General features: G+C 44.3%; 1 protein-coding gene across 1 annotated transcript in view; it reads right to left on the bottom strand.

The window, feature by feature from the left end:
• UMODL1 (uromodulin like 1) overlaps positions 1-18924 on the bottom strand; it is a 53877-nt gene that overhangs the window by 22696 nt on the left and 12257 nt on the right. The window contains exons 3-13 of the mRNA XM_017810883.1: positions 18673-18834; positions 18155-18261; positions 16225-16417; positions 15137-15268; positions 14209-14328; positions 12683-12937; positions 11109-11221; positions 8795-9014; positions 5168-5305; positions 3993-4664; positions 826-938 (exon numbers count right to left, since the gene is read on the bottom strand). Of these exons, the coding sequence (XP_017666372.1) occupies positions 826-938; positions 3993-4664; positions 5168-5305; positions 8795-9014; positions 11109-11221; positions 12683-12937; positions 14209-14328; positions 15137-15268; positions 16225-16417; positions 18155-18261; positions 18673-18834 (2225 nt within the window). The remainder of the gene's footprint in view (positions 1-825; positions 939-3992; positions 4665-5167; positions 5306-8794; positions 9015-11108; positions 11222-12682; positions 12938-14208; positions 14329-15136; positions 15269-16224; positions 16418-18154; positions 18262-18672; positions 18835-18924) is intronic.

The following is an 18924-nucleotide window of genomic DNA, read 5'->3' as shown; positions in this document are numbered from 1 at the left end:
CCGTCGGTGCACCCGCTGGGTTCAGCTTTGTCTCAGTGCCAGGCTGTCACTCTGCACACAGGGAGTTTAGGGAGGCCTCAGCAGGGTTTGAAATTCGTACAATTATCAGCAGTGGATTTGTCACCGCAGTTATCAAGGCCTCTGAATAAACAGACAGTAAAGGGGAGATAAGGAAGGCAATAAAGCAGCGCAGCACAACCAGAGGTTTTTTCAGGCACGGGCGTGTCTGAGTGAGCACCAAAGGAACAAAACTTCTGATAAATTCCCTACAAAATTAGAAGAGTGATACTGTCAAAGGCAATGCCCTAGAATTCTGAGAGTGTTAAATGTGCAGCGGATATCACAGTGTGCTTTGATATCCTGCACTCTAATCAGAACTGAGAGCAGAGGTGACATGACAAGAAACCTTTCCCTTTCCAGATATGGGGCTACAAAAACAAGGATGATTATAAGAACTGTCAGCCTTGAGGTACTATAACAAAGGGCAATAGCAATCATACAGTTAATTAATCTAGTGCTGTGCAGGGCAAAGGTAGCAGAGCTCTTTGCAAGTTCCATTAACTTTTCACCACACCCCTGGAGGAAATCAATAATCCAGTACAACTGGGTGTGAAAAGCAGAGGATATGGAGGCACCAGAGAACCGCCAAACCCTTATCTCCCTCTAAAACACAGCTGTACACTCATCCTGCAGTCTCAGACAGCTGGGGGAACTCAGACTTTACAGAGCTGTGCCAAGGGACACACACGAGCTTTCACGGGAGAAAGACCATACACGTGGTTTCTTTGAGGCAGGTAACAGGTCATATCCTTATAAGCCACTTACTTCATCAACAAAGAGCTGTGCAAAGGTTTGATATTCCTCACTGCTGGTATTGCTAAAGCCTGGGGAGTATTTCACATTTGTTATCCGAACTGTACCACTAAGCTTCTGGACAGCTGCAAAGTAAGAAAAAAAAAAAGACAGTTTAAATTCATGTTCTAAGGATTGTAGCCCGTGGACAAGGGTGTGACAGTCTCCAGCATGCCTGGCCACCTGGATATCTGTATGCATCAACTCATAACAGCAGAAAGCTTGAAAGGTATCCAAAAGTTTACATGTAAGTCATCCAGCACCTTAGTCTGCCCTATCTGAGCCCCAGATGACTCTCAAGAAGGGCACTGACCTTCTGTAAGTCTTATATCTGCCAGCTCTGTCTGGGTTGCTCAGTTAGCTGTCCCACCAGTCCCTCCAGAGGGCAAACCACTGCAGCACCAAGGTCCTCCCTGCAGCCTCAGAGGAAGGCTGGGCAGCTGCCTGAGGTTGGACATCTACACTTTAGACAGCTGTGGTGGGATAAGATGAATCCCAACAGGGTGTATTCTTTCCCCCTGAAGTCACATCACGTTAAGGCAGTCTCAAACATTTTAGCTTATTTCCTGATATTGCTGGTTTTCACAGTTTCTCTGGGTTTGGCATTGTTACCACAGATACTGGAGGTGATCAGAGGTCAGATAAAAGGGCTCCTCAAGACATGGTTTGTACACTTGGCATCCTTTTAGTGGCTTGCCAGGCAAGTTGAGTGCCATCACTCAACACTGTGACCATTGCCAGCAACTCGTCTTCCCTCTGCCTCCCAGCTGCTGACAGGTCATCACCCCTGGCATACCAAGACCTAATGTTACAATGGTTTATAAAAATATGGGATAGTCTTCACGAAAAACCTCAGGGATTCTATTTTCCGATTCAGTTTAAAGTTGTTTGTGAATCAAGTTACAAGTCTTTGCTCCCTGGTGCAGCAGCTTGCTTCGCTCCCTACACGCACCCATCTGCATTTCTACAGTGTGTAAGGCACCAGGTTCCAGCTCTGAGACTGTCAGACTCCTGTACTGAGTTTTAGTCTCCCATATTTCTGAAACAGCAAGAATTGTAAAGCAGGGCTCTGCATAAACTCCGTGGGCCACTTTACAGAAAAGTTGGTTCTAGTCACATTGGGATAATAATCATTTGAACTGGGACAGGATCTGGAAAAAAAAAAGAAATAGTAATCAAGTAAAGCTTTGCAGGGGAGAGGAGAAATGCCTGCTTGAAGTAAGCCACTGAAGGAGGCTTCCTTTATCCCAGCATACTTCTGATCCTGAAGGAACCCCCTCCACCACCAGTCCGATCCAAGATTTTGGGCTTGCTTTTTGCTATGCCTTGTGTCCTGTCAGGTGAACACAGGGATCTGAGGGGTGAATCACATTCAGTTATCTCAGGTGAGAGGGGGAAATGTTCTGAACAATTCTCAAATGAAAAAAAAAAAATAAATAATCAATATTTAAAAGACATGACAGACTATGAAGAGTTGGCTGAGGTTGAGCCTCCAGGTCAGAGATGATGCCACAAGGAGGAGCTACATATTAAACTCCACCAAACATGGATTTTTGCCTTCTAAATTCCTGCCCCAGGCTAGTGAGATGCCACCATGGTGGTTCTCGCTCTTGTTCCTCAGGCATAATCCCTTCACAAGCTTCATTCCCAGCAAAGGCCCTTGGCTGAATATTTGATTCAGGGAAAAGAAAACAGTTTTTTTATAAACTGAACTTGTGTAGAATTCTTCAATTTCTTTTCCAGTTGAAAAAAAAAATACCTCTATTTTTTGGTCGGTTAAAATTAGATATTTTGATATTAAAAAAAATGTTTTCATTAAAAACAAACAAAACCCCCCATTTTTTACTCATCCCTACATTGAAAGTGGGCAGGGGAAGACAAAGCAAAGCTGTAAGTGAAGGTTTTCAGTTCAGCATAAAAATTTTCAGCCCAAAATTATTTGTTTCCTCTGTTTGACCACTGAGGTCCCAAATCAAGTATTTGCCCATCTCTCTTCCAGGTTTCATCCATGCCAAGCAGAGCCAAGGAAGAGAGAAGACAGAAGCTGAGCAGGGCATTGGCAGGGCTGCCCAGAGCGTGTCAGGGTGGCAAGAATGGACACTCTGGCACTGGTGAGTAGGGCTGGGGGTAGGAGAGGCTGGAGAAGCAGCAGAACTGGCCTTACATGGCTGAAAAAATGATTTTCCAGGGAGAAAGGAATGAGGGAGAACTAGAAGCAGAGCTGGATAAGGGGAGACCACCATAAACAGGAGATCATAGGGGAGGGAGAGAGGAAAGAGCAGAGGTGAGTGTGGTTTGGGATCAGAGAGATGAGGAGGGCACAGAGAGAGAATAAAGACAAGCAGAAAGAAATCTGAAATAACTACTGAATAGTAACACACTACAGAAGAAAATACATTTAGTGATAGGCAGAGACAGCAGCATTCCTATCCCAAAAAAAGCTGTAGTTTTAAAGACCAAGTCTGACTGTAACTTTGAAATATGATTCAGCCCCGACCAACAGAAAAATCCCCTAATTAGCTGCAACACATCTGCCCAAACCCAAACAGATTAAGCCCTACCGACAGCCTTGTTATTCTCAGTTACAGCTCTTGAAAAAACATCTCACAGGTTTCCAGGCAGCTCCTGCCTCACAGGGGATTTATGGGGGACTCTGACTCATCATCCTCTGGTGAGAGGAATAGGAAGGCAGGTCGTTTGCCTCCCTGGCTCTCTAAGTTAACTCTATAGGCAGCTGCTGCTGCAGTGCCCTGGTGCCAGAGGATGCAGGAGAAACCAAGATGTGTGGCAAAAGGACAAGCAGCAAATGCTGTGATGAGCCACGTTCAGTGCATCCTGAGTGCTTCCTCCTATTTGTGCTTCCTCCTCTATTATGGGTTTCCTCCTCTTTGAGATGAAGAAATGTAACACTGATAAAACCAACTGCCAAATTGCCAGGAAGAGAAATCATTTTGAGAAGCTGATTTAGAAAAAAAAAAGTGCCAGCTCCTGCAGGAAAACAATTTTGACACCAAAAAACTAGTTTCAGACACCTTCATCCCAGAGCTCTGATTCCAGCTGTGCATCTTTGCCGACTATGAGTGAGGCTTTGCTTCTCACACAGCTGAATTACTGTGGATATAGATCCCCACCGTACTCACTGTGATCTGTGGCTGGGCCTGGCATCAGGCTGGGAGCTGGAGAGGCACCTGGAAAAGCTGGAGACCTCAGGGATCCAGTGTAATCCTGGGACCAAGAACTGTTCTCTCTTCCCACCTCCACATCTGCTCCAAGAGTGGCGTTGAGGGTGGGAACATCAGCATTCCCTGTGGCCGGCAGAGCTGTGCCAGGGCCACCTTGAGAGCTGGCCTGGGACACACCAGGAATTCTGGTGGTAGCAGAGACTGTCTGATTTGGAAGCACCAGCAATAGGGATCTGAGTTGCTCCTGCCCAGCTGTGCCCGTGGGAATGTCTGTGAGAGCAGCCTCTGGCTGTGGTGCTCCAGGGGAAGCCTCTTCCAGGGAGCTTTGCTGCCATGGACTTGTGTCTGCCCGACTCCGTGTGCTCACAGCCAGTGCCTTGTTGGTTGTGGTCCCCGTGGCTTTGGGGCTGTCAAAGCCCACCTGTGCTGCCAGACCTTTTTTCCAAGGGGCTGAAGGAGCACTGGTGGGACGGTGGGACACTTGTTTGTCACCCAGGGGCAGTGAAGACGCCGCTGTCTCAGTGGCAGCAGGAGATGCAAGGCCTGCAGGGCTTCCTTCTTCAGGAGCAAACTCTGTGCTGTTTCTTGTTTCAGGAGCCATTGTTTCAGCCAGAGGATCCACAATCTCACCTACAACACAGGAAACACATTTAAATGGGACCTCAGGCTGGAAGAGAAAGCACCGGGGTCTGACCTGAAAATGATACCAAGGCCCCTCAACCACATGTTAGAACATTGCAGAAACAGCTCTTGGCTATTCATTAACACCCTGTAGCATATGTGGGTTTTATAGGGCTGAATCTTCTTTGTGACTACACAAAGAGGCAGATTTGATTCCTGGGTCTCCTCTTCTGCTTGCCAGGCCATGGACCTTTACAGTGGGAGGAAATTAGCCACAGACACACCAAAAGAGGAAAAATTACTCCTTGTTGCTCATCAGTCAGTTATTTCAGAGGGATTTCATCTGAAGAGATATATATATAAGGTTCAGAGACAGATCAGATACAATCTTTCAGCCAGAGACTGCAAAGGTGCAAATACATGAACAGATGGCATAAAAGCAGAGGTAAAACCCCACAACCTATTCCAACATTTCATGGCAAAGAAAAACCACATGCCAGTCTTTTGCTCACACTCACAGTTCCTTCCAGGTCTGGATGGATTGGTATCCATGGTTGTCTTGCATCTGCACATGTAGGAGCCCATCAAATTGATACACTCTGCAAACACAGAGCAGTCATTCTCGGTGTGAGAAGCACATTCATCCCAGTCTGTAGACCAAAACAAGAACATGGGTCAGAAAGCCTCCCTTCTGGCTGCATTAAGATGAAAATAATCATAAAGCAGTCCTTTCTAAGTTTATTAATGTGGTCTTCCTTTTGCATCATTTATCTGTCAGCCAAGCTGAGTGATGGAACATACTATCTGCATGGTTATCCTCTCAGATATAAAAGTTTTGTTCTTGTGCTCTGAAAAATATTTTCTCTGTGTAAAGACTTCTTTAACAATTATTTTTAGAAGTAAAAACTTACTTGAAATGACAAAAAATACTGCAGGTTTGTACTATAGCCATATCAAAAGCACACACTATACCAAGTTTTGTGTACAGTACCTCCAGATACATCAGGAAATTAATAGATCTGTTACCATTAGCTACTAGTAGCTAGTGAACATTAAATAGAGACTTAATCCAAATAATCTTCCACATCAAATAAAAAGTAAATGCAAGTAACTCCCACGGGAAGCACTCTTCGATTCTTAACAAAGGAAGGGCTAAGGGCAAAATGTCTTTTTATACAAAATTTCTTCTCAAATGTAATATTGTGAAACTGTGACCCTCTTTCTGGTAGTCTCAGAAAATAGCTTCTGGTTCATCAATGCATGAATATGCTCTAAGGGTGTCCCTTATGTCTGCTCTGAATCAGTTAGAGATGCTTCTTTCATGCAATTATAGATCTATTTTAATGCTGAGTCTCTTCGCTCTGGAGGGATTCATATCTGATGTCTTGTATTGCTTTTCACACCCTGTTCCAGCAAACCTGCAAAGGCTGAGTCCGTGCTTTGGACATGAATAATGTCAGTGAATCCCACGTGAGCCCTCCCTGTGTGCACTCCCTCATGGATACACCTTCCCTCCCTCAGGGCTGTGAGAGAGGGAGAGCAGCAAACCAGACTGAAAACTGTGTCTTGGGACAAATAATTCTAATCAGAGGCAGAAAATTGTTTTGAACAACCCATTAGCATAAATGCTTGTTCTGCAAACAGGCAGAGATTAATGACTATGATCATTTGTCCTAAACAAAGGAATGCCCCATTCTGTGTGCATGCACATACAAGCACTCCTCTTTCTGCTTGCAGACAGCCTTCCCCTTTTACTTCCTTTCAGATAATACTTCAGTTCTTTTCCTTTCTTTGTCATTAGCTAATTGTTGTGTCCATGATAGCCTCCATCAGACAACTTCATGTGCCTGTGGCCAGCATCTGCTTATTATATTACAGCCTAAGCCACTTAGAGGGAATAGAGAAAAGTGCAGGATTGACTAAACACCAGCAATGAAAGTGCTCTCATTAATTCCTTACTGTGCTGTAAAGTAATTGCGACTCCTGATGGCTTCACACACCATCGGAGAGATGCTCCCGTGCTAATTGCCAAATAACTTACTTTCACTGGCTCCATTGTCTCTGAGGGTTTCCTTTCTCCTCACTTAGCACGGCTTTTTAAGCAAATTCCTTCACCTCTGGTGGCCACACTCAATCATGCATCAGCCCAAAACACTCTCGTTCCCATCTCAGTGCTCACTGGCACTAGTACATCACTGGGGCATGTACGTACACACACACACAAACACACAGCTCTTTTTACCTCTATAACCATCACATCTCAGCCAAGGTGTGCTCTGTGCTCTCTTTCTGCTCTCTTGGCATCTCTCTGGCCTTTCACATTTGGCACTTCCCTACACACACACACCCCTCAACCAACAGTCCTGCTCTGAAAATTATTAAAAAACCCACCTTTGTGTTCGCTGTGATTATCCATTATACTTGTAAGGGACACACACAATGGGTAAAAATCTGTGATGTTCCTTGCCTAATGTTGTTGCAGGTGCTAAAAGCCTGCACGATTTCACAGGAAACACACTGGAGAAGAAACCCAAAGGACTCATTTTGGATTCAGGAAGTCCTGCAGCTGAAAACAGTTGGTGGGTCAGAGAGTAGTGGTGAGAGGCATCACCTTCACTTGCTGTACTCTTACAGTTCTCCAGGAATTGGCTCCTGGCTGCTACTGAGGATGTGATATTGGGCCTGACTCACCACACATCCCTTTCTCTTTTCTTACCATGCCTCACACAACAGATTTTATTGTCTCTTCATCATGGCAATAAACTTAATAATTTATGCATCTTCAAAGAGAGATGCAATTCCTCCACTCCCTTCAGTTGTTCTCTCCCTTCTGACTTCTCATCCTTGCGTTTCACGGTTGAACTCACTGTCACTAAACCAAGCACAAAGCCTTGTGGTGGCCAGGCTCCACAGAGGATCCCCGTGTGGGATTACTGGGTTTACTGCCAAAGGTTACATCCTGGGGCTCTCAAGGGTCAGGAAGCAAAAAATACCCCATTATACAAATCTTTCCTTCATGTTCTTCACTCCTTATTTTCTACATTTGACTTAGGAAACTCATGTCAAAAAAATGCTCCTTTGGGCAGAGCTAAGAAATAACCCCCTTTTCTCTGCCCCTAAGGAGGAGTGGAGGAGTTGGCCATGCTCCTGGATGAGAGTGGTGCTACTGGAAGCCACCTGCTTTTCTGCAATCCAAGTGACAGTCCAGAGCTATTGCCTTCCTCCTCCACACTCTCTCGGTCCCAGGATCAATAACAGTTGTAAAGTATTTTGGCACACATCAGCATCTTGCAATTCAGTATCTGCTGCCAGTTGGGATATCTGTGGCCTTTGGGTGCAATTTATCTCTTCTGTTTTTTTCCTGTCCTGTTCTCCTTAACCTCCACATGCTCTGCACCTTCGAGACTCCAGAAGGAGTTTTCCCTGCTCACAGTAAATAAGCTTTTAAGGGCTCAACACACTGGGAAAAAAGAATAACCTATTCTGTTGGCTTTGGCAACTTTCTGAACTCTGGCTGTCTCTGCCAGCTGGGAAACCTGAAGCCAGAACTTAGTCCTTTGAAGATAAAAATGGTGATTACTGAAGATCAAACAAAGGCCTCATTTAACATAAATTCCATGTGTGTTTCTTTAGTCCTATTTACAGGAAGGACATTTGGGAATTTCTCTGGCCAGGTTTCCAGAGTGAAGATGTTGGATTTCTTTTCTTAAATCCTGGCCCAAACACAGCCCCACAGTCTTGAAGCACAAAACTGTCTGGAGGGCGTGTGCATCCAAAGGCTGCAAATATTCCACAGTGATCCTATCTGCAACTCAGCATGAGAAAGATATGGCAAATGTCCAACTGGGGACAGAGAGGAGAGGGAGGAAAATAAATAGGGAAACTAAGGGCTCAACTCCTTAAAAACACTGGAGGGAAGCAGTGCCTGCAGGTACCTGGGGACAGCCAATACTCCTTTGCCTGACCCTTCCAGGCTTATGGATAAAGCTCATGGAGGAGCTGTCACATCATGGTTTTCCCTCCAACAAATCACATATTTTTTCTCCCTATAAAGCACATTTTGTGAAGAACACTGGTGAGTGTGATCAAAGCAAAAACCCTGTTTTCTTCTTTAGAAAAATAATAATAATAAAAATTACCTCCTACTGCAGTGTTTTGCTGATCCACCAAAATCATGGAACTGTTGTGCAGGTAGGAAAGCACTGGGGCAAATGTGGAGGCATTGACTGGAAGCTCAGGATCCTGCACAGTGATTCTGAGCCTCACAATGACACTTCCAGCCTGCAGGGATTCAATCTGCAATTTCAGCTTCCCAGATTTGTATAAAGCAGAAATGTCGGGTGGAAATGAATGTTCAAGCTGAGCAAAGGGAGAGAAGCATCGACAATTAGGAAGCCAACAGGAAAACCTCCTTTAAAACTCAATTAGGATGCCACATTTTTAAAGACTTATGTATGCACAACATAGAAAATGTTGTAAAACAAGTGCCAAAGCATTTCAGAAATCTTTACTTTTCAGAGATTATTGAGGCCCAAAGTAATGTGAGTCTCCTTGGTGCACCCTTTGAAAATGGTATCCATCTGACCACTGGTCTTACAAACCAAACTTCTCAAGGGAGAAGGTTCCCTCCTGGTCCTGTTTGCCTGGGCCAGAGCGGAACTGGCCCAGCTCATGTTAGCTCTGTATGTCATGCAAGTGTTTTGTCCCAAGCCTCCTGTATACTCACCTCTGCACTCCCAGAATCTGGAATTGGATCATCTCCCCTGTGCCTTGACCAGCATCTGGCTTGATTTTGACTACTACCAGCTAGGAGTCCCCCAGGGAGGGTTTGTCTTTTGCCACAACCCTGGGTCCAGTCCCAACAGGTAATCCAAATGTGACCACTGTGTTTTGGGAGACCCAATTGCATGGATGCAGGCTAGTTTGTGCCAGTTAGGGTTAGTGCCAGAGAATGGCTCAGGAAATATTTCATTTACCATTGTAGGCATAGGTATAGTTCCTAAGGAGTATTTGGAACTCACCAGTTCAAGTTCATCCTGCAGCTGAGTCCAATAATTAAAGAAATCTCAGGGTGAGAGACAAGAAAAATGGAGGTAGATAACTTCAATAAAATGTGTTTGAGACAGCCCAGCCTCAAGGGAATATCACAATTACACCATGGTTAATTACCAGCCTGGTGAGCAGTCACGTCAGCTGAACAAATGGCATTGCTCTGAACAACAAGGCTGGCACACTGCTGTCAATATCTGAGCTTGCAGGAATTGGAAGTTCTTCCTTACACCTCTAGAAGGCAGCTCCTTGCTTGAGCCTTTGTTCCTTCATACACCTCAAAGCATGCCTTTGAGCACGCATTGCAGAGCCATAAATCAGCACAGCTTCTTTCCCATTCAGTCAGAGTTTGCTCCAAAAAATTCCTACAAACAAGCTGTTTGACTGGTCCAAGCTCACATCAGGGTGGGGAGGCAAGAAAAGGAGGAGAGAGGAAGTGAGAGGGGGTTGTTATGCTCCCAAACACCCAGGGAGGCAGAGACAACACAGATGGGAAATGCTCCTTTTCCTTCACAACCCCATGATGCCAATTAGATCTGCATTAGTCTCAGAGAAGATTCACTCACCAAAATCCTCCTACACAACAAAAGTGAACAATTTGCAACCGTGGGAAATGAAACCGTGTCAGGAGGTTCAGCTTGCAGTTTCTCATAAGCAAACTCCTCTCCCCTGCTGCCTTTGAAAGTAAAGCTCCATTATTGGTGGGGTTTTTTTTCCTCAGATTTAAATTTACTTATATTTATGAGTCACCCTTTGTTTTGGGAAAGTCTCGTTTTGGATGGAGATCCCAAATCCTCTGTATGGGCCCTGTTCTCTGCAGCAAAACTGTAGGAGATTGCTCCATCTGAAACTCCCCCCACCCCTTTTTGGGAAGCCAAGAGCTGGTAATAGGCTTCATGACTCAAGTTTTGTTTGTGGCTGGTTACACCTGAGCATGGACAGTGGCTACAAGTGTGCAGGCAGTGAACGTGGCTGGAGGAGAAAGCCTGATCCAGCCACTTTTCCTAAAAGAAGAAAGAGCTTTGAGAGCAGTCAGACATTTATTGAGACAACAGCGCTGAAATGAATGCCAGGAATGTCATTCCAATAATCCATTAAAAAGCCTCAAGTCAATTTAGTGTGAGTTTATTGCCAAACTAAAGATCCAAGATCCTGTTGCATGCCTGCATTTATAATTCCTTTACTCTTCTGTAGGGGAAAATTCTCATTGGCTCCATTGCTAACAAGGCCAGGGGCTTGATCTGTCTAGTCAGTTGAATTTTGTTTTTAATTATAAAGAAAGGTCACAGGAAGCAGTATGATAATTTTCAAGGGACATTTCAGCCAGGCATAAAGTCCTCTAGTAGACTAAATGAATTTTAAATGGAAAAAAAAATGTATTGCCCACAGATATTTTAATGTTACCTCTGTAAGAAACAGCCTTGAAAATTCTTCATATGCTGAGCTGCTGGAATTATGGAAATCATCAGTGAAGTTGTAGTTGAGAATCCTCAGAGTAACATCAAATATCTGGGCCTCTGTAGGACACAACATTAAAACACACACTGAGAAAGGAGGAGAGGAAAGGATTCAGTCAAAACTGATGTACCCAGACCAAAATCTCAGATGATGGAAGGAGAAGGGAGGATGAAATTGAGAGAGTTTGGTATTAAATAAAGAAAATACAGCCAAAAGGCTGCTACAAGTGTCCTACACATTGAGAAGATGCACTTACATCAGGCCCATAGAGACACTGAGGTGCCTGATTGCTACTGCATGAGAACTGGGTATACACATACCTTTATATGTGGGTATACTCATATCTGGACCTGACCCTACATAACTCCTGACTTGAAATTACATCCAGGGTTGAACTGCCAGTAAGTTCATCTCTGGCCCACCAATCAAAATGTTTTTGTTTATTTTCCTCATCTTGGTAGTATGGATAATAAATATATTTCTAAAGTGAAAATATAACAAAAAGCAGTGCATGGCACTTCTCTGGTGATCCCTGACAGAAAACATAAGGAGCACAGGAGCCAAAACCAAGAGCCAAGGAATCTATAACTGCTGTAGCCTGTATAAACAGTCTGAGGCTGTTACTCTTTGGACTGATCTTTGGAAAACTTTTCTTTTTCTCAAGGGCTCCAGCTTCACACTCTGAAGTTCAGCCCTCGTTTTCATAACCACTAGACCTCCTACTTTCCCTCTACAAAGGGAGTAATTTCCTTCTGACCCAAACTGGAGTCATCCTTCATCTGATCAAAGGGAAGGCTCTTATGGATAAACATGAACAGCAGCAGTCTCACTGTGGTCAGTAATAAATACTTCACTGCCTGCTCTTCAAAAAAAAATGGGGAGAGATTTATTTCTTTATTTGCATGAAGGCCTAGGAAATAATTTAAGGCCAAAGGAAAAGGAAAATTATGTTTGATCAACACACAGGAAGCCACCATCACTGGTTACTTGAACCAAACTGGGCAGGTAGTCTGTAAGCTTTCTTACTCAGCTCTTGTTATTCCCTTTAATCCTTTATTCAGCTGAATCTGCCCTTCCTCCTGGCACTTTTGTTAGCTCAGCTGAGCCCTTGACAAACCAGTTGACTGGATTTCTTGCTAGCCACAGGCATCAGCCAGGAAAAATGGGGCCTGATGGGAGATGAGTGGCAGCAGAATGCAGTGCCAGGCACCAAAGAAATGCAAAACAGAAGAATTCTAGATTAGCCTGATATCTGTAATAGTTTAAGTCAGCTCCAGCACTGCTTTATCAACTAGTACTTGATAGTCTGGCTTGGATAAATGCTGGGAAAAAAAGTGATGAAATGTGAAGATGATGGGAAATGTTGTTCAGCGAGGACCAAATGGATCATTGCTGAACTGCAGGTGAATGGAGAGCAGCTTCAGGAAGAGAGAAGGAAGGAGAGAGGGAATATATTTTAAGTTGTATATCTATTTTAATATGTCTTAAAATGTATGTATATTTGAAGGTGTCTCTTTTACCTGTTTTAACACTTTGACGGGAGATGATGGTTTTTCCACATGTTTCATAGCGGACCTCGACTGAATACATCACACCTGCTTCCAGATGAGACACATCCATTTTCATTTCCTCTGTCTTCAGGTCTTGGACAGCCTCCTGGCCCTTGAACACTTGGACTTGGAAAGTGTTGTTCAGAGGAGAAGTGACATGCCAGGACATTTCAAAACTGTTGCTGGTAACGCTGAAGATTCGGTGGTTTGTCACTGCAGAAGGGTCTACTGACGTCCCAGGAAGAGTTAGCACAGAAAAAGCAGCATTTCACCTCTAAAGCACTGTGCTATTCTAGCTCCACTGGAGACAAACACTTTGACAATCAATAGGGTAAAGGCCCTCTTTAGGTCAGGACAGAATCTGCCCCCCTCACACTACCAGGTCCCCTCCCCCATGAACCATCCCACTGGAGTGGTTAATTTGGTGCTTACTCTTTTCATTTCCCTTTGCTATATGTATTTGTGTTGACTCATAGAACCCTAGAATGGTTTGGGCTGGAAGGGACCTTAAAGGTCATCCAGTTCCAAACCCCCTGCCATGGGCAGGGACACCTTCCACTATCCAAGGTTGCTCCAAGCCCCGTCCAACTTGGCCTTGAGCACTTCCAGGGATGGGGCAGCCACGATTTCTAATCTCCACTGAATGTCTAGGAACACTAATAACCGGGCAGTGAGCTACAGGTGCAAGCAACAGGAAGAGTTTGGAAGAGTGAATCTGTGCACTCTACGTGTGTTGACACCTGCTTTGCCTCTTGTCACTTTAATCATCAAAATGCACCTCTTCAGGCAAAGGTTGTCTGGATTTATGCTCGGAAACCCCCCCCAGACCCCAGCTTGCAGAGGCTGGGGGCAGAGTGGTGTGCAGCACTGCACCTGTTATTCCTCTCTAGTCCAGTGCAATCGTTGCCATGCCAATGGGAAAAGACAAGACCTTTCAGAGATGATTCCTCTCCTCAGAGGAGGAGGTGTCTAAACTGGGGAGGATGAATTGCCCTCCAGCAGAGCCAGTCTGTCTCCACTAACTAGAGAGAGATCCCAGTCTAGACACCTCTCCTGCAGAAGCTGGGGTCAGGTGAGATGAGCATCACACCCCATGCTAACCCAGAGACCGTGTCATTCTGCTACCACAACTTCAATTCTTTCATGCTGATGGTTAGACTAAGAAAAAACGTTTGTGTGTTGCTTCAATAAGAAAAAATTGTTTCCAGGACTCTGAGCCAGGTGGTTGCCAAACACCCCCGAAGCCATTTCCCCCCTGCACTAGAGGTGCCTCAGTTTAATTCCTCTAGCTTCAGCTTGGATCAGAAGATGTGGATGAAGATCAAGAATATCCAGCCTGTCTCTCTGAACTCAGCAAAGAACTACTGAAAGCTACTTCCTCTCACAAGAAGGACAGGGTGTTTTTAAAAGGGCTGTGATAACTCTTATCTGAAAGGAATCTAGGAGTGACTGAATTAAAATCAAGAAAATATTCATTAAAATCCAAGATTACTTACAGCATCCAGCATCTGCAGATTGGTTAGTTATGGACAAAAGACTTGAATTCATTACAGAAGGAGAGCTATTACTGGTACTAATGGCATCTACTGCTGAACTTGGAGTAGATGCTGCAATGCCTAAGGGGAAATAGTATTATCAGAGAGTTAGAGTATTCCTAACAAAGCAAATCCCAAATAATACCATTCATGTTTTCCACAGCTGGAAAGCAGCAATAGAAGTAACATAAATAGAAAATAAGTACATTATCATATCACAAAAGCATAAAATAATAATTTATCTTAATTTTTGAGATTAAAGGATTGTAGAATTGTTCCCTAGCTAAAGTATCGAATCTGTAAGCAGTTACTCATCTCATTAACTTAAAGCCTATTATCAGGCCCATTGATGTCTGTGGGCTTTAAGTACATGCCTCTATATTTTGCTGGGCTGGTACCACAAGGTATTATTTCACCCAGTGCCAAACTCCAGCTCTCTGCAGCAAAGGACTCGGGGGCAGTGGAGCAGCTCAGGGTGGGATCACACAACCACTGAGTCTGGGCTGCATTCACGCAGTCAAAATGGAGAAAAAAACTAAAAATTTTTATAAATAACATCATTGATTTTTTCCCAGGAGGCTGGGGAGGTGCACTGGTGGTGAATGACGTTCTGAGAAGCAGTCAGGGTCTGAAGTTAGAGGTTTTGGCAGATGAGTGAGGACAGCTGAGGGTGAGATAGGAGAAACAGCAAGGGACTGTGAAATAAATACACTGCATTTCAATCAGAAGCAGGTAACAGCTGGCTTATGTGGCATCTCCTCCCAGCAGGAGGAGAAGGGGCACTGAGTCCTCCAGAAATCCTTGCTCTGCAGGTGACTCCTGTGACAGACAGCAAATTCCCACAGAAACTTCCTCTGTGTTTCCCCAAGGTGAGATCTATGTTTCTTACCTTCCTTCCTTTGGCTCAGCTGGTGAGGGATGACATGGGCGTGAGGGTCACAGCTGTAATAACCCTCCAGGTTTACACAGGTGCTTTTCTGGGGGCAGGCGTTGAGTTCAGCGTAGGAACATTCATTGACATCTAGGGAGAGGAACACACCTTGCACAGACACTGATATCAGCATCGAGACTGATCTGCAGTGTGTGTAAACCAGGCTCTGGATATGATAAATTCAGTGTAAATCTGCAGTAACTCTTAAAATAATTCTGGATGTACATGGGTGCAAAGAAATTGGAATCCTGTCCTTCCCCAAAGCAGCTACAAGCCTCTCACTTTTTACTCCATTTCTTTGGAATTAGAGGACAGTTAGGGGACAGCTCCTGCTTACAGCTGCAGGATGTCAGCCAAACCTAAGAGATGTCAGCAGAAGAGGAAGGAGACCTGCTAAAAGTGATTCCACTGACAGTTGGACTGAGTAAACACAGAATAAGAAGCATTGAAAGTGGGGCTTATGGATGCACTTCGGGAGTACAGATGTTCAGACAGCTACACAGCAATGAGTAGATTCACAAAACTTAAAACTAAAATACTGAAATGTTTACCTAACAGTTAAAAAGTAGGTAGTAATAAGTTATAAGAATTAACAGACTATCAATGTGATTTGTTTCATGCAAGCTACTGATAGCAACACATCTATAGCAACAGAGTATATCTGCTTCCCAAGAAAACACTTTTCTTAAGGGTCTGTTGAATACAACTAAGGTGGACAATATAACAAATATGGACACCTTTGCTTTTTCTTTTGAAAAGGGGCTATACTATTGGGAGAAAATAAATTTAACTGAGCATTCAGGAGTATTCCCTTCTAAACTATTAAATCCAAAATTATTATTATTATTATTATTATTATTAACTACAACCCTCTCCATCCTTTAACGGAAATGTCAGGGTCATATTTGCAAATTTTACAAGATCCGCTACACAATTTTTGAAAGCAAACTAACAGTCATATAAATGAAAATGCAAGTGAAGGGGGATGAAACCTCCTAAAAAAAGCTTCCCCCCACACACCCCGTGACAGGATTGTAATCAATGACCTTGCACTTGGGTGTCAATCACTTCATACACGCGTTTCACCACGTCATCCAGGGAAGAAGAGACCTCAGCCAGCAGAGCCGGCTGGTGCAGCCCAAGGAGAATCTGGGAGGCCACTGTCCTGGCGTATATCCCTGCAGGATTGCTCTGGATGTGGTGCACAGAGGCATTCAAGGGCTGCAACGCGCCAGTGATCTGGAAAACAGGGGAACAAACACTTGAGCACCTCGCTCATTTCTCAGTGCAGCTGAGGCGTAAATTATGCCACGATTATTATCATAATCTGAGTGGAGAAAGCACCAAATCAGAAAACATGGCAAAGTGGTAACATTTAGGCCTGTCTTTATGCACTCTTATTATCACATTTCACAAGTAATTTATATTATAGTAGTGCCAAGCTAAGGGAGGTGTGGAGCTGATCCCAAAACACTTAGGCAGAAGGATGTAATCCAGGAATATACGGGAAAAGTCCTGCTTTGCAAAGTCCCAATAGACATACATTACACATGCTGTTACAATTCATCTGTAAAAAAGCTGTCCAACACTTCTTACTTTCAACAGCTAAAAGGACTGCTGGCAAAGGGATAGGAAAGAAAAAGAAGAAAAGCAATAGACTGAGGATGAAAAGTGGGATTGAGGGCCACAGAGAGACCCCAGAGAGACCAAGCCACCCCAACTGAGTGTCAGGAATGAGAGAAGGGATGTGGTGGTGGGCCTGGAAGAAATTCCTCTGAATAGCAGCTTGTTAATAGTCCCTATTTCTCTAGTGTTTGACTTTGACATAGCTTGTTTTAGACCAAGATATAAAAGTCTTTTTAGATCCTTGCCCTCTATTCCTTACCACACAGTGACAGGACCAAGATTTCTTGCTTTTACAAGGATATGAGAAGGGGTAAATCAAGTGGATGAAGAGCTACACCCATGCTGCTGCTATCATTTCTATTCTCCTGCCCATCAGTGATGGCAGATTATGGCAGGTGGGTTTCCTTTGCTATTTGCCCACTCCTGACTGGAAACTGGGGAAGACTAGAAATAAAAATGTAGGGAATTAGGGACCTGCCCTCTTGGGTGCCTTTCAAAGGCCATATCCAAGCCTGCTTTTCTCCATGGGAAATGCTTGGGTTTGTGGCCTGGAGGGTCTTGTCCTAGTTCATCAATCCATTTCCTAAGTACCCCTGAGAGGACAGAAAGACCCTCTCTGCCTGAGCAAGGCTTTAGTTTGTGGCCTGGTCCCTCCTGCAGACCCTCCTTTTGGGAAGTGTGCCTCACACCTCTTCCAGGGCTGTGTTTTCCTTGGTTACCTGCGACTCTTCCTCCTTGACCCGTTGGGGACAAGGACAGATTTACTGCTGCTAACCCATTCCCAAGGCAGAGCCTTGGTCCTACAGCAAAAATATAACACTCTGCTGCCTGCCCCAGCCCTGATTCTGGTGGCAAGACTGACAGTGCAACACCCTTGTCCCAACACAGTCCCCTGCCCTAATCCTGTTTTTTCACATCGAAACTTCTGGCACTGCTGAGTCCACGTGCCTTGCAGGCCCCGGTGCCAGGGATCAGGTTTGTCTCTTGAAAGGTTTAACTCAAAACTCCTTATCACACTTTGAAGGTCTTGAAATCTGGTCCCAGTCAGTCATAGGTCCAAAGCTTGACTCAATCAGTGCTAGAGCAATCACCATTTAAGCAGGAAAACCCCTATATTTCAGAATGTCTTTAAATTGCCCTTGGAAGAGACGTTAAAAATTTACTAGAGGAGCTGATAAATCAACATTACTCGAATTGCTTAAGGATGCAGCTGACATTCAGTAATCAGAAATACATTAGGGCCAAAAAAAATGAATCTGGCAGAAATGAGGGCGAGGAAGGGGTGCCCCCTGAGTAACAGAAACAAGGACACAACGAGCAGCACACGGGATTGTTCGTGTTTGTACATACCATGGAGTGCAAAAGGCGGGAATGATTCAGAAGGTGGGAATCCACTCTGATTAATTCATTAAAATCCATTTTAACAAGCACCGTCACGTTGTACCAGAATGTTCTTCCTGAAGTGTACGAAATAGAACAGCCAAGTCATCTGAGGTCTGATGCTATAGAAAGCAACAGAGCTATAGGAAAGCTCCGAGAGAACAAAGCAGGATTTAACTTGGCAAATACGAAGGGCCCAGGTACAGCCCATCACCTACTGCCTCCTTTGCCATATGCCACCTCCTTTGCAGGTGCCAGCAAAGGAGAACAAGCCAAGGAAGGTCCACGGGACCTGCAGCACCCACACACTGCTCAGTGCTCCCGGGTGCAAGCACTGAAGCTGAATAACATGGAACTGATCCAAGGCAGATTCCCGTATTTGTTTTATGAAGAGCTATGGTAACAGTTTTCCTGCCCAATCCCACCCTCAGAAGGAAAAATTAAGCATATTTCTGTTAGAAGCAGTCCTGAATTTATCAGTAACATACCCTCTGGCATTGGGTCCACACAGCCTGCTCCTTTGGATGAGTTGCAGCATTTTTTGAGCCCTGGACACTCAGTATGGAACGTGCAAGGATAATCAGAGGTTTCCATATTCTCCATTGGACAAGTACCAGGTCTTGAGGCAAATACACTGGATCTGTTGAGTGCTAAGTAACAAAAACATTTCTGAGAACAAAAATATAGAAAATTGTTTCCACAAAATTGTGCTATTTAATTTATAGCAAACACCTCCTCCT

The sequence above is a fragment of the Lepidothrix coronata genome, unplaced genomic scaffold (assembly GCF_001604755.1).
Source record: "Lepidothrix coronata isolate B3197 unplaced genomic scaffold, Lepidothrix_coronata-1.0 Scaffold30, whole genome shotgun sequence".
In the NCBI taxonomy this organism is placed as follows: domain Eukaryota; kingdom Metazoa; phylum Chordata; class Aves; order Passeriformes; family Pipridae; genus Lepidothrix; species Lepidothrix coronata.
This window is presented reverse-complemented; position numbering and strand designations above follow the sequence as displayed.